This window comes from Chelon labrosus, assembly GCF_963514085.1.
Source record: "Chelon labrosus genome assembly, chromosome: 16".
In the NCBI taxonomy this organism is placed as follows: Eukaryota; Metazoa; Chordata; class Actinopteri; order Mugiliformes; family Mugilidae; genus Chelon; species Chelon labrosus.
In genome coordinates, this window is record NC_140349.1 from 17,482,088 (window position 1) to 17,505,627 (window position 23,540).

The 23,540-nt window shown below is 44.9% G+C and overlaps 1 protein-coding gene across 1 annotated transcript in view; it reads left to right on the forward strand.

Annotated features, from left to right (window-relative positions):
• The window catches only part of adgrb2 (adhesion G protein-coupled receptor B2), a 145,604-nt gene that overhangs the window by 115,895 nt on the left and 6,169 nt on the right, over nucleotides 1-23,540 (forward strand). Inside the window, exons 24-33 of the mRNA XM_084563382.1 lie at nucleotides 1,553-1,652; nucleotides 2,957-3,028; nucleotides 5,254-5,346; nucleotides 6,580-6,855; nucleotides 8,952-8,991; nucleotides 9,406-9,420; nucleotides 11,323-11,495; nucleotides 11,798-12,514; nucleotides 14,485-14,520; nucleotides 16,733-16,846. Coding sequence (XP_084419508.1) covers nucleotides 1,553-1,652; nucleotides 2,957-3,028; nucleotides 5,254-5,346; nucleotides 6,580-6,855; nucleotides 8,952-8,991; nucleotides 9,406-9,420; nucleotides 11,323-11,495; nucleotides 11,798-12,514; nucleotides 14,485-14,520; nucleotides 16,733-16,846 — 1,636 coding nt within the window. The remainder of the gene's footprint in view (nucleotides 1-1,552; nucleotides 1,653-2,956; nucleotides 3,029-5,253; nucleotides 5,347-6,579; nucleotides 6,856-8,951; nucleotides 8,992-9,405; nucleotides 9,421-11,322; nucleotides 11,496-11,797; nucleotides 12,515-14,484; nucleotides 14,521-16,732; nucleotides 16,847-23,540) is intronic.

The following is a 23,540-nucleotide window of genomic DNA, read 5'->3' on the forward strand; positions in this document are numbered from 1 at the left end:
ACACCATCAGAAGGTCCATGTCCATTCTCTGATTAGTCACAACTGTTTTGGAGGCACAAGGGAGACCTACTCAATATTAGGAAGGTGGTCGTAATGTTATGCCTGATTGGTGTATATTAAAAGAAACCTGTATGGAAAATCTAACAAATAATGCTGCGGAGTTGGATCTTAGGAAATTCCAAAACTGAGAATATCGTGACCTCAGTTTCGAATCTCTTTGTGCTCTTGTTTTTTTATTTTTTATTTTTTTACTTCTCACAAATCCCCCAAATCACTGGAACGTTTTCTTCTTTCTTTCATACCTTCAAGTGCACATTACCCGAGATGCTGATAAACAACACGCTGCTTTAAGAGATCATTTAGGACTCGAGGTGCCAAGAAAAAGCTCCATGTCCTTTTGAACACGAGGCAATCAAACTGTCCTGAGCGTTTTTAACTCTGTCCTTCTGCAAATCTTTCATCACGGCTTGGTGCTCATTTTGGTAAGGCACTCTATTCAAAGCAGCTGCCACGCTCGCAGTTGGATTGTTCCATGATTGGCTGCTATGATTGGGGGGTAATGGGAAGAGATTGCTTATTTGCAGCAGCGAGTGTGTATCAGGTTATTTTTGTTGTCAGTGGGAGCACATAGGGCCATTATTGACTTTTTTCAGCTGTCTATATCTACGCTGAAGACAAATAGAGTCTGCTAGCCTGCAGTGGTGTACTGTCTTGTAGGAAGGTCCTCAGTGTAAAGCCATAATCAAACGGTCTGCCCTATGCAATATATGTTATATAGTGAAATGGTATGGAATCGTATGGAACTATTTTCACCTAAATTAAAAAACTAATCTTGAATCTCTCTTGAATCTCTGATGAGATAATGAGCATTTGAAAACTGCCCACAGTGCCGCATGTTACCGGAATGGACCGTATTGTGCAGTTAAAATCAGAGTCAACAACAGCTGGAAACTTTACACATTAACAAGCGGACAGCGCAGCCTTGTCTCTGTCGCTCTTTATTCCCTTTTCCTTGTTGCCTTTGGCCATGGACCTCAACGGGGACGTGCACATCTCTCGGCGTAGTTACACAGAGCTGTCCATCTGACAGGCTGACGGTTATGAAACCATGAATATGTGCTCAAACAGCATGAACATTTTAAATTGGTGTTTGACTCTGTAGAGTTTCGGTCACACAAATCGACTTACTCCTCAGAAGCCCCCGTGTCGGTACGTGTCAACTACTCCCACCTCCCTGTTGGGCTTCAGTCTATTGTTTCACCAGCACGACACTTAGCGCGCATCAACCATGTGATCGCGAGCAATTGTCAGTCTCAGAACTATTTAGGTGATTGCACATCATCTTCCAATTATCGTCCGGAATGTTAAGTCTGGTCCAAATCTCAGCGTGCCAGTCAGCTTCAAATTGCCCACCACTCAGCCTGTGACTCATCTGTGCATATGTGTGGAGTTATGCCACGTACCAGAGCTGACCTGTCTAGTTTGAGACTGAATCCCTTGTTCCTTGTCCTTTTTTCCCTCTCCTCCTTCTTTTTTTTTTTTCCTCTGACAGGGCGTCTCTGTGGAGCTCCTGTGTGGTCCTGCCTCTGTTAGCGTTAACCTGGATGTCAGCGGTGCTGGCCATAACCGACCGCCGCTCCACACTCTTCCAGGTGACGCTTCTCGCGACACAAGTGCATGCCAACACACGCATCTCAGAAAAGCTTCTCAGAAATCAGGATGTTCAGCACACGTTTGCCAAATGCAGTCAAGACAGAAGATGTACTTCCTGTTCACTTGTTGCTGCATCAAAAATGCGACCGATGCACTGGCTCACACAGAAAACGGTTTGAGCAGGTGTTCTAATATGCATCTAACGTGTTCTCCCTTTTCGGTTTAGTCTCTCATTATATTTAAAATTCCAGTTGCTGGGTCTAAAACGTGTGTACAGGGAGGTTTGTGTCTTCACATTTTAGCATATTTGGAGATAGGGACTGAAATATTAAACTTTAATAATGTCATGTATAAATAAAGAACGGGCCCATTGGAAAAAAAAATATTCATTAGAATAGTGTTAAACAAAGAACGACCAACAGTTCCCTTGTGTCACAATCGCGAGTAGAAACACAGAGAATGAATGAAAGTATGAATGACTGTGACGATCTGTAATGAATAACCATGACTCGGCTGACTCATTTCATTCTCATATCAGTGTTGCACTAATGATTACTGAGTCATTTCACTACAATATTATAGTAAAGCAGGGTTACCAGCCATGTTGTTAGTATCTTGTTTTCTTCGAGGTACCCAAGGCATCGTAAAGGCACAATCCTCTTCAGGAAAGGGGCGGGGCATGAGCAGCTCATTTGCATTTAAACCTACAAGCACAGAGTGATAAAAGCATGAGTATACACACCTTGTAGAATGAAGGAACTGTGTTATTTCTTGAGCTAAAACTTGAAAGGCACATTGGACTTGTACTACCTTGTTAAAAAGGGGTTTATTATGGGACCTTTAAAGAGATTTAAATCAGTCTACAAGATTTATATCCTCTCCATAAGTAGAACATCCAAAATGAATTGAAATTGTGCAACTGGACCTCAGCTTAGAACGGCGGCGTCGCCTCACAGTCAAGTCAGAAATGGTAAGATCCACAGCCACGAACCTGAGGAGCGTTTTGTGGAGAAGAGATTCTGGATTCCGCCTCACATCAGAATGGAAAGCTGTCAGATGCATCTTTTGCGCTCTTCATCTCACAAACATATTGAGTGTATTTACCGACTAATAGAGGCAAAGAAAGACAGAATCAATCTTTTGTGTGTTCGTCCTTGAAAATCTGCAGTCTAAGCTGTTTTACGATAACAAAGGAAATTGCACAGGGAGCCACAGTGAAAGGGTTACTATGGATTATAAAGTGCACTGTGATAATGAACCAATGAGAACTAACTAACAAGCACGTATCATTTCTCTCCACCAGGTCCTCTTTGCCGTCTTTGATTCCGTCCAAGGTTTTGTCATCATCACGGTCCACTGCGCCATGCGCCGAGAGGTGAGTCCGGCCCTTCCGTTGAGCTCTGCCGAGCCGTGTGGATCCCACACATTGAAAATTAATTCCAATTCTCTGTCGCAGCGTGACCTTGGCGGCTCTCGCCTCCTTTGATAGGTGGGATTCATTTTCTTAAATGTCACGTTAGTTCAGTTTGAAGTCACGACACAACACAAGCGGATAAGACATGAGAAGGATTAGCATGGTATTTATGTCCTGCGTTGCAGCGCTTCCTCTTCATAATGCAGTATGATAGTGAGGCATTGTCCGTCTGATCCGAGCCCGCTTTAAGGAGCTTACGAAGATGCTGTATAGAATAAGACGATAAGTCCCTCTCTAATAGCCCCCAGTGCCTGTTTGCCACAGGCTTTTTAATGCCCACAGGGATCCAGAATTTTAAACTCATTATGCACATACATGTATTCATGCCCTTGAGACAGACATACACGCTCATAGCAACGCACGCACCCACACACACACACCCACCCACTATTGGACTAAATCACAATTGCAGCAGCTACTGTTAATTGATTTATGATGTCGTCAGTTTTCCATAACTGTAAATGTGTCATCTGTTGCAGATGCATGTACGCCACACACAGCTTTTTCCTCTATCCAAGAGATCATTATGGTATTGAATGCACTGCATACTGTAAGTGATTTTTTTAAACGCTCTGAATGCTTAGCTGCATTAAATCAATATCACAAAAGCGGCAGGGATCAGGGTACCGCAAATCCCGGAATTATTTATTGTAAATGTATGAAAATCCCCTGCAAGAGACTCGAGCGCAAATCCTTCGTAGCTGCAGAACAACAGACAGAGGGGAGCGCCGCACCGGAGGAAGGGAGGGGAACAAGAAGGAGAGTCGGGAAGTATTACAGTGCAAAACAAGAGAGAAGGCAGCATAACATGCGATATTACGTAAAGTGAGCCGCAGACACAGACTGTGGCAGCGAGCATGGCGCCGTGTAACGCTCCGAGATAGCGTGTAAGGTGTCGGCGGAGAATAAAAGAACCGGGGTGGCGCAGGTGACCTGCTGAGATCAACGGAGGAGAGGGGAAACAACGAGCATGTGCGACATTAAAGGTGCTGCGTTTAGGAGGCAGCCGGGGAGGAAACCAAAGCGGGGATGTGACGGAGAGGTAGATTGCGTGGGAGGGGACTAAGTTAAGTGGGGAGGGGGAGCGGGGGGTGGGGGGGATGCCTGCACAGATCTGTGGAGAGGGGGAGAAGATAATTCAAGAGCGAAGCACAGGGATGACAGTAGGGGAGGAGAAAATAGAGGGGAAGGTGGAGAGAGAGAGAGAGAGGTAGGTACCCAGAGAGGGGCTGCTCACTTTTGAAGTAGATATGAGATGCATTTGGTGCAAATACACACACTAAAAGAGAACATGGAACAAACGCCACTGAGGATGGATAAAGGAAACAATGAAGCCAATACCCTATTCCATGCAATATTAATCAGACGTGGATGCAATCCAATCCATTTGGAGCAGCGCAAAAACACACAGGCGAGGAGAACGCCCAATAAGAGTAAAGCATTGTACCACTTCTCAGACGAGCACTCTTGTTTCCAACCTCGAGACCCTTAAGGGATTTGACAGCGGCAAATACAGGGCCCAATGAAGGGGAAGGATCTCCGAGCCGACTGTGAAAGATAATGCACCGGGTTGCATTTGATTCGATCTGGGTTACAAGAACCGGCCCTTTGACAGCGGGCTGGTGCGTGTTTACCCAGCCGCCGCATGTAGGAGGATAAAGAAAAAAGAAGATGACGCTGGAAAGGCTCAGGGGTGAGAGCATCTATATATACGGTTCTGTTGATTTTAATTAGAACCGTGAGCCACAGATCTCGCAAGGCTCAAACAGGCCACTTTGAAGTACCGCTGTGTGCTTTCCATACCACTCCAGTGAATGTTATATAATCTACAAGCTGAGCTACTTTGCGAAGCATACGACTTTTCCCTTTTTGCTTTTGGATTTCCACATAATTCAGCATTCAGCGTACACCTGCCGCCGCAGTGTTAAAGACGAACAATGTCTGAGGGCCAAGTTCTCCGTGCTGCAACAATTTGCCAAACTCAAGTAAAAAGTTCCTCAACTAACTTCTCTCCTTTGCATCATCTCTCCCTCCTCCTTCGTCATTCTTTTCCCCTCCCTCTTTTCCTCTCTCTCTCTCTCTCTTTTTTTTTCTTCAAACCCTCCCCCACCACCACCACCACCCAGGTGCAGGATGCGGTGCGCTGTCGAATGGGGGGATGTAAAGACGACAGCGAAAACTCACCAGACTCCTGCAAGAATGGACAGGTGCAGATCATGGTGAATAGCATTCCATTTCATCCCGCATTGCAGTCCATTTGCCTCGGATTAACATCAACCAGGCTTTCTGCCAGCTTCAAACCCGATAGGGAGAGAAGCATGATTGCCACCACTGTAGCGCTCAAACCCATACCTGGCTTTTGGTCATTTCGTAACCATTTTTACCTCAACGGGAATTCATTATTGTTAATGCATTATTCATTTTTTTTGTTTTCAAAAATGTGTGATTTCATCCCGAAGAAACGCAGCTTCACTCTGATCTCACCGCTTCCCAGCCAGAAACGTCACATCCTGTAATGCCACAACTGATCAACAGCTTCTGCTTTGTGGGGGGAAAAAAATGCCCTCACGACTCCAATCGCGTGTTATCGCAACAGATGCCTCAGCACTTTTATTTACTTTTAACCTAAACTTCTTCATCTTTATTTAAAGAGTCCAGGACTCCTGTAAGGTTACTGCGTGCGTTCCAAATGTGGCTAATAGAGTAATAAATCACAGGGACTTGGAGCTGCATCCAATGTCGGTACGGTCACAGCACGAGCTGCTATCCTCTCTATTCCCCTGATTTCTCCCTCAGACCTGTTTGCGGTAACAGTCGTGGGTTTTCCGCGAACGCTCCTCTTTGGCCAGACTTTCGGAGCCATCATTCTGCTCAGTGCAGCCGTTCTGATACATTCTCCGTGTTCATTTTTGCAGACTGCGTAACTGCGTCTGTGGCAGTGCTCATTTAATCGTTGTTTAAATGTATTATCATCAGACGCAGAGCTCGCGGCGCCGACTGGTTGCTATGCCGACTGTTGTAGTTAAGTTGGTAAACCTTCTTGTTTGGTCCGCTTTACTTGTCTAAATATGTGCAAGTTTGAAGGCGTTTGTCTCCAGACGGCACATATGCACTGAAAGCTGTTGAACGAGGCGCAATGCCCTTGAGAACATTAATTGTGATGGATAATTTGGTGAGGTTGCCACCAGTTATATCTGCATCTTAATTACAGTGAGGAACATTCTCTCTGGTGCTCCCTGCTATGTTCACAGTAAATCCCATTAGCATGTTAAACCCTTGATATTTAGAGACATCACAAAGATGTAGAACTGTAGCTACGCCTCCTTGTTAAAACTGAATCACAGCCATCTCTAGAAAAATCCTTTTGAGTTAAACGGCTGTTCAGAACTGGTTAGGTGTCCTCCTCTGACCTTTCAGTTTTATGTTTTCCATTAACTGTTCCACATCATCAGAAGTGCGGAAACGTGAGCGCCTGTGGACCGCAGCGCAGGGCCTCTCTGCGTTACAGCGCGCCGCTGTGCCTGTCGGGCTGCCACCCGCAGCCCCCGCCGCCGACGTGCCACCAGACGTGCCAGCAAGCCTTTTACCAAAGTCTGGCCCGCAGCGACTACATGCTAAACCACAGCCACGCTCTCGGCCACGCACATGAGCACGCCCCCATCCGCAGCAACACCCACAACCACAACCACAACCATAACCACGCCCACAACCACATCATCAGCCAATCCGTATGTCACCTGTAGAAACCGCATTAGTAATTCCAAGTATGGAGTGGAAAAGGTGCAATCTGTAAATGAATATCCTGCAAGAAATGTGAAGAAACTTTAAAGAACGAGCTTTTGTTTTGCTTGCTGACAGAACAATTGTACCACTCTTGCATCTGTAAACATGAACCGATGAAGCTCAGCACAAAGATGAGAAACAGGGAGGAAACAGCAGGCCTGGCTCTGTCCAAAAGTAACAAAACAAGCAGGGACAGGTACCTTATGGAGTCTCGCTGTCACTGTGAGGTTGCCAGGCAACCGGCAGAGAAAGTCCAGGTAGAGGCTGCTCTCGGTTTAGAAATAGCCGAGCACATAACCTCCCAATAAAACCACTATATGTCATTTTTACACCTTAGTATTTGACATATAAATGAAATGGTATATATAGGATGTTGATTAGTGAGCTTCAGAGGTGCTGACTGGTGCATTGTCTGTCCAGTCTTTTTGCTAAACTAAGCTAATCCACTGCTGGCTGTAATTTCATTTACAGATTTGAGAGCGGTGTCAATCCCCTGATCTAATCGTTGGCAAGGACGCAAATAATAATCGGCTTTGTCAAAATGTTGAACTATTCCAAAAAAAAAATTATTAAAAAATTATTATCATCATTATTCCTGATTACAAATTGCACCTTTAGGAGCAGTAGTGGGACCAGCAAAAAAAAAAAAAAAAAAAAACTAAGAAACTTGTAGAATCTAGCGCAACATCAGTCTGTGGCTTTGCTTTCATTTCAACTGCAACCTCAACCTTGGATAGCGTTTGCTACACTATGTAGTGTATATTCAGCCTACGCTGCAGTTTGCTTCCCCTGTGGTTTCAACGTAGGTAGTTGATGTTGATGGCTCACTGTATTTAACCTGTGAGACTCTCGCAGAAAGACTGTGATGGTTAAAATAATGAGGATTTGTTGTTTCCTCAATTTGGATAAAATAGAGAGACTAAAAGAAAGAGAGAGGGGGGTGGGTTTATTTCATATCCGCATTCGTCCATATAGTAGAGACCCCATTATGGTGCTGCGGGTGATTTGCGTACTAAGAGCTTTTCTGCTCCTCTGAGACCTTTCGCGCATTCTCTTCTTCTCCCTTTCAATTTTTCATTTCCTCTTTGCCTCTGTGGCGTACCCGGACTGTCTAAAATGTGTAGTTTATTATCCAAACAAAGGCTTTTGTAAGTGAGTCCCGCCGAGAAAAGGGAAGGGGCTCCACGGTGAGAGAAGGGAGGATCACAGCTGCATAACAATGAGCTTCACTTTGGCTAAAGTTAAAAACAAATACCAATTTAAAAAAAGAAAAAAAGAAAAACAACTTCACTGGTGGCCATTTTGGAAAAGACACTTCTTCATTCGACTCGCCGCCCTCCGGGTTCGGAAGTGTTTCTATACCCCGAGGAGCAGTGCCACCCTGCAGTACTCAAGTAAAAATGCTCGATCAAAGCAAACATACGTTTTGGCTGTGCAAAAAAATACCTTACCAACTTACAATCTGAATAACGAGCACAGGTTAAACTCAGTGCCCCGCATACGTCTGTGTTTGCCCGCGTGAATGAATTGTAGAAAGCATTTGTATTCCTCCATTATATGTATATTCCTTTTCCATTCCGGCTAGGAGATGGCGAAGTTTTGCTTCGGCTGGCACAGCAGATAATAGCCCCGCTGCTGTGTCAATGTTGGCCCCTGTTTCCAGTCAGACGTCAGTGAGGTGACTGATGAGGCGTAGAACAGCATTACGTACCTCGCAAAAACTCCACTGCCGTCTGCTCGTCGTCTCTCGGAGTCTGTATTTGGATCTGCTGCCGTGAACTGCCACACATCATGATCAAAGTAGTGGATGCACATTAGAAAGAAAGAAAGAAACTCTAGAATGACTAATGCAATGTAGACTTTTTTTGTTGTTGAGTGTCACCATGGCAACAGATCCTATCCTTTTCTACGCAGTTATGTCAGAGAGTCAGTGGGCGTAATGAGATCCAGTCACTCATTGAGCCTCTTCTGCTACTACAGTGAATGTACTTGCACACACTCATTGCGTCTCCTCTCTTCCCACCCTGCCCCCCTTTCTCAGACGGATTTTGAGAAGGACGTGGACTTGGCTTGTCAAACAGGTGAGCTCTCCCTTCCACCTGATTTCTCCTCTCCTCTCCCCTTTTTTGTCTCTTATTTTGTCCTCCCTTATCAAACACCGGATTATCGGTGCGGGTGCCTTTAGCCCGCTGCCGCGCATGCTGATGAAATGACAGGAGATGATGCGCTGCGTCTCCACACAGTGCAAATTATTCTGCCTTATCAATCACTCTGATTCTGCCCAATAAGTGTTCAGCGAGCATATGTTTGGATGAGGCAGTGTTTAATTGTGCATGATAATAACACTCCTCGGTGTGTTCAGAAACTGTTTCACTCGTTAGTCGACGATTGGTCTTGTGTGGGTGTTTGGATGTGTTACAAATACGCTACTGTCTGGTGTGTGCCGTGCTCTGACATATTAACAAGGAGTCACTTTCCCCCCTCCACCCTTGCAGAGAGAGGACACCCATGTAAGTCTTGCACTCGACTGAACTACTCAACTACTCAACACTGCCTGATCTGTCCCTAGACTTGAATTGTTCCTATAGACGAATCCGGGTTGTCCGCAGAAGTAAAAATGCCACAGCTGCTTTTTAAGCCCTTTTGCCGAGAAGTCCTACACATATTAATAAAGCCATTAGAATGCAGGTCATAAGTACAACTATTAACTGTGGAAGCAACAGGAACTGAAAGCCATAGTCACATGCTTCCACCCACATGTGCTCTTACGTTTCTGCCCAAACTCTCACTTTTAATGTGTCTCATGTTTCCAGTTTCCATCAGGTGACACTTTTAATCCTTTGCTAGCAAGTAATTCCTGCTAACGTCACTCCACTCCGCTCTAACGTCTTGATTGTGAAAGACAGGCAGAAACAGTACATTAATGTTATTTTTCCCAAAGGCTATGTAGTAATTAATTTCAGATTAGTGTTTTGAGACTGAATAACTTCCACATTGACTGAAACAACTTTCATCTGTCAGAGGGAGTGACTGCCAACCCTAATTAATCCAAATTATTTCTGCCTTTCACTGTCAATGGAAGTGTGTTCAGTTACGCTCTTGCCAATGCAATAGCTCTGGCGGGACTTTAAAACACGACGCCACAAGCCGGATTCGTCTACGGGCCATTCTCTGGGCCGCCACCGTCCGATGAAGATGGGATGAAGAGATCAGACTGGTCAGATTTTGCAAAAAAAAAAAAGAAAAACTACAAAAATAACAACCTGTTCAGTCCTGTCAGATCAATTCGCACCGACAGGACGGTGGCGAAACAGAGAAAATGCTAGGTTCTCTAGTCAGCCGGTATTCTTGCTGTTGTGCTCGCTCTCAGCAGGATCCAGCTTCAACCCTTGATCAAACATGTAGCCTGATGTTTCTTTTGCAGCAATGCCGTCTGCATGAAATGCTCTGTGCTACAAGCTTTGGTTTAGAATTGGGTTTTGGGGGCCACAGAGTAAATATCTTCACCTCTGATGGTGACAGACTAAGCATGATATCTGGCATGAACATCCAGATGGTTTGATGTGTATTCGACTGTGTTGATAGATTGATGCTAGTCTTGATAAAACCTTGTCTCTCATATGCATGTCATAGCTCATTTTGGAGTAGCTTTTATAGACGTGTATCTGTAGCTTTTTTTTTTTTTTTCAGATCAGCATGCATGAAAACTAACCCAAAGCCTCTGCAAGTAGTTTTGTGTTGTGTAACTGGCAGTGCTGTGAAATATTTAGACGGCGCCATACACATTCGCATTCACGCGAGTATTAAAACACACACAGACTCACATCGATATGTGCCAACGAGGCAAGGAGAAGTAAGCCAGTGAGCAAGATATGAGACTAGACTCAGCATCAAGGGAATTTGCATTTGAAGCATTTTGCACCAAGGTGCTTTCTCCAACCTAATAAAAATGCTGGCTCGCCGGCAAATCTTGGGAAAGAGCAGGGCTTAAGGTCACGGTGCCATACACAAAACTCATCTTGGTTAGTGTAAAGCATGGAAACCCAAAGTGATAGGAGAAACCTTTCCTTAGAGATGCAGTCTGTCTGCCAGCTGCATCAAAGCCCCAAACAAATTTCAGTATCAGTAACTAATTTATGCCATCTGTCTCTGCTTTTGCGTACCTCTCTTGTTAACTGTCTTCTGTTCGGGCATAAAATATTTAAATACCTTTCCATTAAATATCCTTTCCTCTTTCTCAATCCAAATGTTCTGCTTCCCCCCCTCTGTTCCCTCACCCATGAAATCCTCCCCCCTGCTTTTTGTCCTTTCATCAACTGCTACTACTCCTCCTCCTCCTCCTCGTCTATGTCATGCCTATCCTCCTCCTCTCGCTTGCCGTCTCTTCTTGTGCCTCCCTTGTCTCCCTCCAGTCATTTTCAAAGAGGTGAACACCTGTAACCCAGCCACTATCACCGGGACCCTCTCCCGCATCTCCCTGGATGACGAGGATGATCCCAAGCTGGCAGCCCACCAGGAAGGCGGGGTGGGAGTAAACTTCAGCTCGCTCCCTGGGAACATCCCCCCTCCCAACCTCATTGTACAGGTACCGGACTGACGTTTAAGATAAACTGACAGGTCACATTATCAGCTCTCTCTCTGTCTAGCATCTCTCTCTCAACTCTCATGTCTAAAATCTGAGTCTGAAGATTAAAAGACCTCAGTAGAATACACTTTAATTACAGTGGTATTTCGAAGACACGGGCGGCAATGCATTTTCACTGGAAATGTTTTATTCTCTAGAGATAGAAATTAGAAAGACGGTGACTATTGTCCAGACTAGCAGCGGTGTTAACAAATGAGGATCTAGACTCTGGGACACTGAAGTGTTCTTGTTCTTTCCACAAGGTTCCGCCCCTAGGAGGACTCAACGAGCTGAGCGAGACGCCCTTGAAGAAGGAGGTGAACGTGGACCAGCAAAGGCAGCAGGGACAGCAACGCAGCGGCGCTCCAATCTACCTGTGCACCGAGAGCGGCCTGGGTTGGGCTCGGCCGCCCGCTTCCTCCAACAACTCCCAGGACGGAAGTGCCGGAAGCGGGGGAAGTGGGGGAGGAGGTGGAGGAAGTGGTGGAGGCGGAGAGGGAGACTACATGGTCTTGCCTCGTAGGACGGTTAGTTTAAAACCTCCAGCGCCCTCCTCTCAAGGAGGAGGCCTGGGACTGGGGGGCGAGGACAAGCCTCTCAACATTGCAGTGGAGGATCCTCCCTTCCCCCCGCCTCCCTCTCCCCTGACCCTCCACCCGGCTGAGAGCGAGGCCTATCCGGCGGATTTTGTGCCGTCCAGTGTGGGCGACATGAACATCGCCATGAACCTCAACCGCTCCTACGGGACGATCAAAACCATGCCCCATGGGCACGGCCACTTGATGCCTCAGGGTGGTCTTGTGCATTCCCACGGAGGACACATGCATAACCACGGGCACTCTCTGCAGCTGAAGCCGGGCCAGAGGCCGTCGGTCAGACAGATTCTGACAGGGGGAACTACAGTGGAGAGAACCAGGACCCTGCCACGCAACCTGGGCAGCACCAATGCCAACACCAGCCTCTCAGCCGGATCTCTGGAGGTGGGTAAGAGGTGGAGGTATTAGGAAGAGAAGGTTTCCAAATGGTGGATGTTTTTTTTTTCGCTGTGATAACAACACACTTCCAAGCCTGTTATAGCAGCTGCTATTATTTTTCGCTGAGTAGTAGTTATTGCTGTTGACTGAGACAAAGAGGGTTGAAATGAGTTATTCTCATAATGACAGGCAGCTTCTTCTTAGTTTGGCGTCTCCGTGTGAGTGAGTGAGTCTAATATGTGTGCGAGACCCCCTTCTAACGGTACAAGGTGGCGCAGCAGATGGACTGAGACAGACAGGATCAGAGGAAATACCCCCGGTGGATGTCTTTCAGCCCACCTAAATTTTACACACACGCTGACACATATGTACACCCAAAAATCAAGCACACAGTGACACAGTAACACACTTTGGATCTGCCATCCCCCAATGGCGTCTTGCTGACTCACAAGGTTGATTAAAGAGATGGAAACGACACTTTCGCTGAAAAGTGCAGATGCTTCATTTAGGGCTGAGGACGTTGAGGACGAGTCATTAAAACTCATAAAAAAAATAAAAAAAATAAAAAAAATCACCGTCAGAAGAGTGCACTCATGAATACCCCCCAAAAAAGAAAAAAAAAAAACCTGCAGAGAAACCTGCAGGATGTAATTTACTGCTGTAATTTCACCCTGTTTGAATATGCTTGATTTGGAGATGGATGTCAGAGCGTGCCTCTCAAGATTAAATCACAGCAGTGTTTTACCCCCCAATTCAAACATGGTGACGCATAATGGCGGGATCACGTAAATGTACTCATAAGGCTCATTTCACTGTTGATTTTTACTTAGGAGCTTGTAAAACTGAACTCCAAATGTTCAAGTCGAAGCGTGAAAAGGGTTCACAGGGCGTATTAACCTTTCATCGCGATTTAGAAACCTTACAAGAAACTGTACATGTGTGCAAACAAATTACAAACCACTGTGTGACTGGATACTACTTAAGGATCATCGTGCCATCGCAACCAGCAATCACAGGAAGAAAGGATTCCGTATGAATTTTGTACGAGTGAGTCGATGACTGCTTCATGTGTGTCCCCACCTAATCATGCAATATACTGCACACGTGTATATGCATGCCGTGTGTCCACCATTATTACAACGCTAACTCAGTCACGGAATTTCTCTGTTTAAGGTAAGGATCACCTCTATAGGAGGACGGTGATGAAGTTTTACTTGTAGAAACGGGGGAATTCACAAAATGGACAGCACGTCTCGGAGAGAAACTCTCTACTCTTAATCTGTTTGCATCCCGTTACATTTTAAAACCTTGGCCACCGCAGCATCAGATCAGCAACTCTGCCCTTTCAGAGAATGAATATAACTTTTAACTAACTGTGGAGAGCAGCTCCACTCCCTGCCAAATGTAAATGTGGCAGACAGCGAGAGCCAGATAGGGAGTCAGAGATGGAATGCAATTCGGTGCAACGTCAAGGCAAGATGAGTTGGAAATGTCTGCAGCTGTTAAATCAGTGGCTTGTGTGGCACTTGGTATAACTACCGAGGCACTTAGGAGGAAAGCCGTAGGGTCCTAACAAGACTAGAGGATGAAAACCGTCTTCTCATATATTCGTTGCAGTTCTTTTAATCGGAATGTCTCCCGCAAATTCTCCCAAAATAGCAAAGAGGATGATTTATGTACAGGGTAACGATTGTATTTGAGAGTGCGCGAGCCGAGAAATGATTATTTCATTGTAATTCGGGGTTATTCCACTCCGCTAATCTCATTACGTTGAAATAGACTGAATAATTTCCTTTTTCCCGTGACATTTGTAAGGATATCTGTATCGCGCTAGGCGGCCAGTGCACATTAGCCCTCTTCCTGTTCCTGAAAGTTGCCACTGAAAGATCTCCTCAAAGAGATTGAGACAGTTCAATAGTTGGTCGAGGGTTGGTCATTGATGCTTTCTTCTCTCCCCCTGCCCCCTCCTCTTCCAGAGGAAAAGAGTACGGTACTCTGAGCTGGACTTTGAGGTAAGATCTCGGACCTCATCCCCTGTCATCAGCCTGTCTCTGCTTTCTTGTGCTTCTGCCAGGACTTGAGTAACGCATAGAGGAGCAAAAAGCATTGCTACACCCCTCCCTGTGTCTCCCTTGCACTTAGAACAAGAACTGTTTTTGGACCTGTCTCACATAGTATGCTGTTTCTCCAACAATGGGCTTTAAAGCTTCCCCCTATCTACTGTTTGTCTTATTGAATAGGCTTATGAGAAAAGTAATCATGAAAACAAAAACAACCCACCAACATGTACAATTAAATGGGACACGGCTGCCACATCATCGTTGGGTCCTGGTTGAAGAAACAGCAAAGTAGAGTGCTTCTTGTGTCTAGATGAACACTAGTAATTCAGTTCAGAGTTGACACGTAGAGTATGTGGCCACAGTTGATTTGCTGGTTATATCTGTTGGACGGAGGTGACAGTGTGCGTGAGTATGTTTGTGTCAGTTGGTGTCCTGCGAATCTCCAGTCTCTTGCAAAGATCCCTCGACAGTAAAATGCAATATTTACATTGCCGCCTTTTCGGGAGACCTCCATTTGATTTGGGCCGCTATAAAGACTGGAAATTCACTTCGCACCACCCAGAGATGTAATTTATGCAGAGGGAATGAGTGATGATGAGCTACTAACTGTTATTATGGCTGATCATTTTACTTATCTGGCAAATTTGCCCGAGAGTCACCTGTGGCCCCTGCATGAGCAAGGAGGCTGGCTCTCCTTGAAATCAAGTCTTTTCTCATCAACTGACTAGAAACTTTTGAGAAAGAGGTAGGCATAGAAGAACGACTAAAACAGGAATATGTACACTTATATGAGGCAGGGTAAATCCATTTTGTTTTATTTCATTTCACTGAGTTATCCTTCTCTTTTACATTGTATGCTTTAACTACAAAATGTTTGAAACCTAATTAGGCTATTACCTTTGCGTAGCCAAACTCAATGAGCACTCAAGCAGAATACGAGTCTGGCCACTGGCATTTCATTATGAGGCAAATTTCAACTGATAGGGAGAAATAAAAAAATCCATGACAGGTATGGCTACTTCGCTATTACTGTTCTGTCTATTACCGTATAAAACCTACCCAATCAATTAGATTAGATAATCAGTTCCCAACGGATTGACCCCAGAACAGCTATCCCCCAAAAAGTTCGGGCTTCTCCCACACTGTTAAGCAATAGTCTTTTGGCAGAAAAGACTGAAAACTCGAAGGGGACCCTACAGATTAAATATTGCACTTCAAGTTTAGGAGCTTGCAAGAGGAATCTCTGCAGCAGAAGTTGAGATATCTTGACTTTTGATTCCAGGTTGTTTATGGGTTGTTCACGAAGCCTTCTCTATTTTGCATGTGAGGACTTTCACCTGATGATCATCATTTGTAGGCTGTAATATATCCAGGTCACATTTGAAGTGTGAATGCCTAAACCTGCAAGAAAGACACATAGCCAGGAGATAGTATCACCTTCCTAGCTGAGCAGAGATGAGGGTGCCCACTCTGAGGTAATTGGACCTAGTGCTAAGCGCCAGTTCTGGCCGGTAAGTGTGCGGGTGTGAGTGCTGGCATCTTGCCCCTGTGTCACTTTCAACCTCACAAGCTGCTTTGACGATTAGCTCTTGCCGAGCAGCTCCAGCTCCTGCCCATTAGCACGGAGAGACAGCAGTGGCACTGACAAATGCAGTTTGCTGTCAGACAATTACAGATCTGGATTTAGCTGCCTATGAGACAGACATATTCAGAACACACAGGAGGCAGTTCATGTCAAATATCCTTTCAGTGGGGTTAAATTAAGAGTTAAATTCCCGCCAGTCCGTTAGACATTTAATGAGTTTGACAAAATCCCGAGGTAACAGGACCACCAGTTTGTAGGCACTAGTCAGTAACAATGGCCCTTTTGTCAGTCATTTTCTCCAAATTTTCCTTCAAGGGACTCCTCTGCAGCACTCCCAGTTGCCAAATTCTTAAAGACTGAGGAAGTGGATGATGGATGAGCATGAGCCAGCAATCGATAGATCTGTCGGCATCCCTTTCTAACCAACCCTTTTCATGGCTGCCATCACTGCAGTTCCTCGGCATTTATACCCATTCCCATTCTCCTGCCTGCCCTTACATTGTCCCTACCCCTCCATCCCTTTTGCTTTTGTTTCTATTTGCTTCATTTTTGCTGTCCCTTCCTTTTTTTCCCTTCCAGAAAGTGATGCACACTCGCAAAAGACATTCTGAGCTATACCATGAGCTCAACCACTCGTCCAAGTTCCACACCATAGACAGGTATAGCAGGGACCCAGCCATGTCCTCATTCAAGGTAAGACCATTGCCCAGAAGCGGGACGGGAGCACGCCGTACCCATGCACCCCCACTCCCTCCAGCACTTTGTCACAATCCTTAAACCCCACCCCTGTAACACTTGCTACCCAAATGCAAATAATGATCAAAATTGCAGTAATACGCTTCACAGAAAGTGGCTTGCACTGACTAAACAATGTCAGCACTACGATGACTTTGTGTTTGCTCGTAAATGCATCTTTCAGAAAATTACAGTCATAAAAATTCGGAGCAAAGCTCCCAGTCATTTGCAAACATGAGGTATGTGTAAAAGCGTTTGTATTCATTATGGTGTCTTTTCAAGCCAAATTGCTTCTTTAGAAATGAAAACAGTGTGCTGCTCTAACAAGGGAATTTGAATGTAATGTTAATGCTGTATACGTTTTCATTGCCATTTGATTAATTCACTGCTGTGCTTGTTATCGCAACCGTGAAGAAGCGAACAATAACTACCTCATAAATACTTCTTCAGAGGCGCATTCCACTCCATCTTTCATACGGTAAATTTTACACCTGATGTAATTGGCCTGAACTTAATCCATTTTCACTTGTGGTTCTGCGCCTTATTAAATACCAATCAAAAAAAAAAAAAAAGCTGATCACATGAGGTGTTAGCGGAGGGATAATCAATCACCAGTGGGTTAATGAAATCCAAATACTGCAATTTAAGACCTGTGAAACTATTCGTCACTCTTACTAAACCACCTTAGCGTAATGAATTGCTGAGAAAGCCAACATGTCTGCCTATGCAAACAAGTACTTTGTCTGTGCATGTGTCGAACTGTCTAATGTGTTTGTATCATTTTCTGTGTAGTGTATGTCTTTTCACGTCCATGTGCCTGTGTGGGTATGTCTTTTCATGTCCATGTGCCTGCGTGGGTGGTGAAGTGTGCGTGCGTGTGTCTGCGGGGCGCTTGGGTGGGCACCTGTGCGCATGAGACACAGAAGCATCTTTGAATCATTAATACGCCATTAGCAGCAGACGAAAGAGTCCCTGCTTGCTCCGCACTGACCTTCAGAGGGCCACTTTCATTAAGATTTAAACACGCGCGCACTCGCTCGCACACTCCACTCATCTGCTGAGCATCAGTGCGTGGAGCCATGATGAGCTAGCCAGCCTTGATAGGTGTACTTTCCCCTGGCATCGACGGCATGCTGCTTCACATCTAATTTACACCACCGGTAGTAGGAACAGAGGCTGGTCTGACATCCCCCATATTCCCCATGCCATGTAGTCACACACACAATGTACACACTCACACACGAACACGCTGCCATTTCCTAATGCCAGGCCGACCAGCCTCCTGCTTCACTTCTCATTTGCTCAACGTCTTGATCAAGATTTTCAGAAGCGTTGGCCGGCTCCCCAATCACTCACGCCAGGCAAATATTTTATGGAAGAGAAGAAAAATGGCAGGCTGCTTGCAAAGGCATGAGCCGTATATTAGAAGTCTGCGGTCCTTAACAGGCGAGGTGCGGCATGCTAATGCGCTTCGGAGGGAGCTCAGGTGTGCTTTGAGATTGTGCCCAGATGTAAAAGAAATGAAAGGCCAGCTACAAATAATACATCCGCAGCATTTAAACTAATTAAGACAAACTGGAGCACACATTTCCTCAGAGTTAGTGACGTCATGCAAATTATGAAACGGAAGGGCGGCCTAGATAGGACTTACTCATCCAAATCCATTATGTTAAAAGTAAGTAGGCAGTTCACTTAACTGTGAATAATTACATGGATAATGCTATCAGCGTCAGGCCTTTTGACGGGTCCCAGCTTGAGTTCAGCTCTGCTGTTGTCAACATCTCACTTTGAGAGTCACCCCCAGACACGGACATGCTGACTATACAGTAATTATGGAGATGAGAAGGGTGTGTGCCTGTGTGTGTGTGTGGGTGTGCGTGTTCATACACTCACATATTCAAGTGCCTACGTGTGTGGCTGTCAACTTGTTCCTTGTGTGTTTATCTGTTTTTTTATGTTTGACATCACTGTGCTGCACTGTCCGTGTCTGGAGCACATTAAACTGTGTTTAAGAGACAATTAGGGCATCAGTAATGATATAATCGTTTCATAATAACTTTAATAACCTCATTTCTGTGTCATATGACAGACACTGATAGTGATTTCCACATATACTACATGAGTGGTTTAATTGCTAGCATAACTGCATATCATTGGGTTATCTGCTCACGGATGGACACCCAAAGAACTGTGGAAGTTGAAACTCCCTCTTAACTCCATATTGCCAATTGACTTTGTCGCTTAAGGAGAAACACTACTGAGTGTCTCACCTTTTAATGATGCAGGAGGATAGGCAGGTGCAGAGAAAGCAAGTGGAAGTATGTTCATATTCACATCACTCCCTTGTACCTGCCTAGTGATGAGTCATCTACCTGAAGCCGTACCTCGAAAACTCATTAACCCCCTGACTTTGTCAGGCTTCTCTCTCCTTTAAAGTGCCTAAACGGTATATTAACCAGAAGTCTAAATAGCCTTTAACCCTTCTAACCACCACGTGGCGTTCATCCACCACAGGTCCCCCCTCCCCCACCACCGAGGCACAACACAGAGCCATCGCTAGCGTGCAGAACATCCGTTGTTTACAAAGAAAGTCAACGTAAGACATACTAAACCCCACATAAACCCCATGCAGTAGAGCCCCTCTTAATGCGAAAGCAGGCCTGGACTGAAGCGCTATATGTAACAGTATGAATCTCATAGTTTGTCACTGTTTGTTCTGCCACTGTATTTTCATGTAACATGAAGCAGAATCATTAGCATGTGCAGCTAACTAACTCAGCATGTGCAATAATTAAGCCTTACTTTAAACTAAAAAGTAATATTTTGTTCGGAAGGTAAACGTTCAATCAAAAAAAGGCTGATCCTTCATGCTATCAGAGTTTAAGCTAAGTGTAGCCGCCCTGATCCTCCTTGGACTGTTCTTTCCAGCCGATATCATCCGAGACAGAGTTAAGTTTGCCAAACGCATCACTTAATCCTCATTCTAAAAACACTTTCCCTTTTATTGCCAGAAGTGTAAATACACTTTATTTCAGCTCAGTGTTTTGGCTAAGTACCCAAACAGGAGTTCCAGTACAAGGGAACGCAACCTATATTCATCCTTATTATACTCAAACAAATACTAGGCAGAACTAAATCTAACTGAAGCTGAATATGTTGAACATGCTGTTTTAGACTAGTATAATATTCTTTGTGCATATTAAGTGCATAATTTAGCTAGAATAAAGAGCATTTAAAGTAACTCCGCCCCTGTTATTACTATGTTGTGCATGTGTGCAAGTGAAAAGCTTGACAGGCTCGGCTCGGTAGCTAAGGGTGCTGACCAAATGGTATCGCTGCCTTCAAATGGGGTCATGTTTGCAGTATAAAGTGTATATGAACTCTTGTTCATATACATTCACAACCTGTACTTTGGTGTATTGCACTTTGTATTGGACTTGATCAGAGTGTTCTCTTCCTAATTTTCTAAAACAACTGAAGAAATGTTGATATTCCAAATGGCTTTATGCTTTAATTATGCCCTTTAACTTCCTCCTTCCATCACCCAGTCTGGTCAACTTCCTCTGTGGCTTCTAGAAAGCTGCATGACAATGGTGTTCTCATAACTTACAGCTGATGTTAATACTTGAAAACATATCTTTTTGTGTGCACTACTTTCCATGTCGTAACTAGGAGCTCATGAGTTCCGCTTGAAGGCAGCATTCATTCAGGTCATGGTACTTCAGTGGAACAACTTCTTCAATTCTTTCCAATCAAAGTAACACAAACAGTGACAAACTATAAATTCACTTCATGTAGCTGCTCGTCTACTACCTTGTCAGTGCTGCCTCATCGTGAAGTGAGTGTATTTGATGAACCTTAATATTAGTGATGTGGTGGTGTGCATCATACCTTCCATCCCTTGTGCGTTAGCATTCAGGTAATGAATGCTAATTCCCCTGCCTTTATTAACCCCCATGCAAATTCCTGCGGAAACACACAACTTGGAACAACAATACCAGGAGAGAGGGATTCGTATGGCGGTCTAATTCAGGACTGGATATTTTTTTTATTTAGTGAACATTTTAATTTATTTTTTTTTGTTTGTGGTGTAACAACCCATACAGTCATTGTGTCCATTTCAGTGCCTGAGTTATAAACACCCTAACCAAGTGATAAATCAGTTCATAAAGACAATGGCCCATCCAAACCGGTTTCTAATCACCTCATAAACCATGATATTCTGTCCATAAACTAGCTCATTGGCACTAAAAAGGGTCCAAACACTGTGCACTTTGTATGGGTGCTTCTGAGAGACTCTCAGAAATACCACATGGGTCACAGGAGACCTGATCCGTTTTACTCTGGAAAGGTAGGATCTCTGTGTTTGCTGTGTTGAGGAGATGAGTGGATATCAGAAAATGTAAGAGACATGTTTTTTTTGTTGTTGTTGTTTGCTTTGTTGTTTTCAACTTTCACATCTTATCCAATTTTTCTGTGTAAGTGCAGTGGGCTTAAAGTGGTCTCAGCTAGACGGGTGCCATAACAGATAGAATCCACTTGCTTCAAACTCCTCCTCATCTCTTAGTTCTGTGTCACTCAGTAACTGGCAATTTCACATTTGCTACACGGAATAGCTAGAGGCTGTGACGCCTCCTCATTAACCTCAGCGCTGAAAAACACCTTGTCTGTCTGTACTAGGTGGGAAATAAATGTAAATATCACTTTCTGTTACGTATTGCTATTTTTTGAGGACAAAAAAAAAAAAAGCACAAAGCACATGTGCCTTTTAAAGCTTACAAGTCAAATGGCTACCTGGTAAACCATAAGTGATGAAGGTCAGTTGCAGGCTGTGATCCTCCTGCTTCCACTGGACATTCTGAAAAGTAGCTTCAGGTGTTTCACAGGTTGCTGCGCGTCAATGCTAGATTATTTTGACCCCAAACAACGGGAATCAAGTGCTTTTTGTTTGATATGCGGTATGTACACACGGCTGTCCGCCCCCGTGTGAGAATAATGCCCGCATTGATAACACTTGTATTGCTCTCCACTTGAAGTGGATACAAAGTGGGCTTCACGGCATTACTAATGCAGAAAAGAAATTCCAAACCTACTCTGTTTTAAGTACAGTGGATGCTCGGGCAGGGGCCATATGGCTGGCAGATGGATTGAGTCCGTTCTCATTGTGAATTCCGCAACCGTGGCCGGATACAAATGGAGTCAAAGGGGTTACCAAAAAAAAAAATAAAAAAAATAACAACAATAAAAAAACACAGAGGAGGCAATCTGTATGTAGCACAGTATGTATTAGCATTAGTGTCTGCACTAATGTTTAGATTTAGGAGCGCTTCTTGGCCCCTGCCACTGTGGAGTTAGTCTGTCACTTTCTGTGCTTTCCACAGGGTTCAGAAGGTCATAACACAGATTTGCATGCGGTGCCCAGTGATGCAGCGATGTGACTCGCTGTGTGTGGGATGGACTGTAAGAGTGGGAGAGAGACAGAGAGAAAGAGAGAGAGACAGAGGGGGAATTTGCACTGCATAATGGCTCGGCTGATGCATTTTTTTTTTTTTTTTGCTCTCAAATGGGATATATTTCCATCCCGTCGTCTGCTGTGTTCTTGATTAAATGAAGCGTGGATTGGCTTCCCTCTCCGGATAGATGGCGAGGAGTTGTGCAGAATGCGGCGAGGAGGAGAGAAAGGGAGAGACAAAGAAAATAAGTCTACTTGATACGATTTCGCCGATGCCGGATCGGAGCAGAAACGGCGAGCAAATTTTCTATTACGAGAGATGTATTAGTAAATCAACCCAAATGGTCCGGGGGCGTGTGCGAGAATTCCACGATGAAATCCTGGCCTATTAGGTTACATGTGGAGATGTATTGTGGCGTAGTCGGAGAGGATTTCTTCATTAGCCTGCCCCACGGAGGAGAGGTGAGAGAGGAAGGGTGGTGCCTTTGTATCCACAGCTAGTATTAGTGGCTGGTTTTGATATTCTGGCGATGCTTTCGGGCCGCTGTATGGAAATGCAGCGGAGGTAATGTGCGTGCTTTGAGGGCATCTCGTCTAAAATGAAGACGTATAATTTCATATGACAAAGAGCCAATTTTTGTTGATTCAGTGAGGGCAATTTGCCTGCCACTTGCAAACCCCCGTAGGTCCTGATAGTCAATTTGCTGGCATTAAGCTGAGGGGTTTCAATTTCACATTCCAGCAATAAAGCAAGTCCTCCCCTCTTCTTGCTCTTCATATCTCGTGCTCCCCTCTATTCGTCCTCGCAGTCTGACATTTCCTCTCCTCGGCTGGCTCCCTCGTTTTTCCCGTTTCTCCCTCCAAAACCCAGCCCCTCGGTGGCACGTTCGAGGCATTAATTGAATAATTAATTCCTCTCATTAGCTTGTTTTTAATTATTTCCTTGCCCCCTTCCTCGCGCCGAGTATAAACTCATCAACTGTTTTCATCCCTCCACTGAAATTGCCCGTGAAAACCGAGGACTGGTGGAGTGTGGCTCCAGCACACCGGCTCTATCAGCGGCTCCTAATGAGGGGACGGGCAGTCCAGGCGGAACAGGCCTAACGCTGGCTCCGTGCGCCAACAGGCACAACACTAATTTAGCTCATTTAGTGTCCTTGGGCCAATTAAAGCGAGGTGAAAAGGTCCGAATCGCTAGCT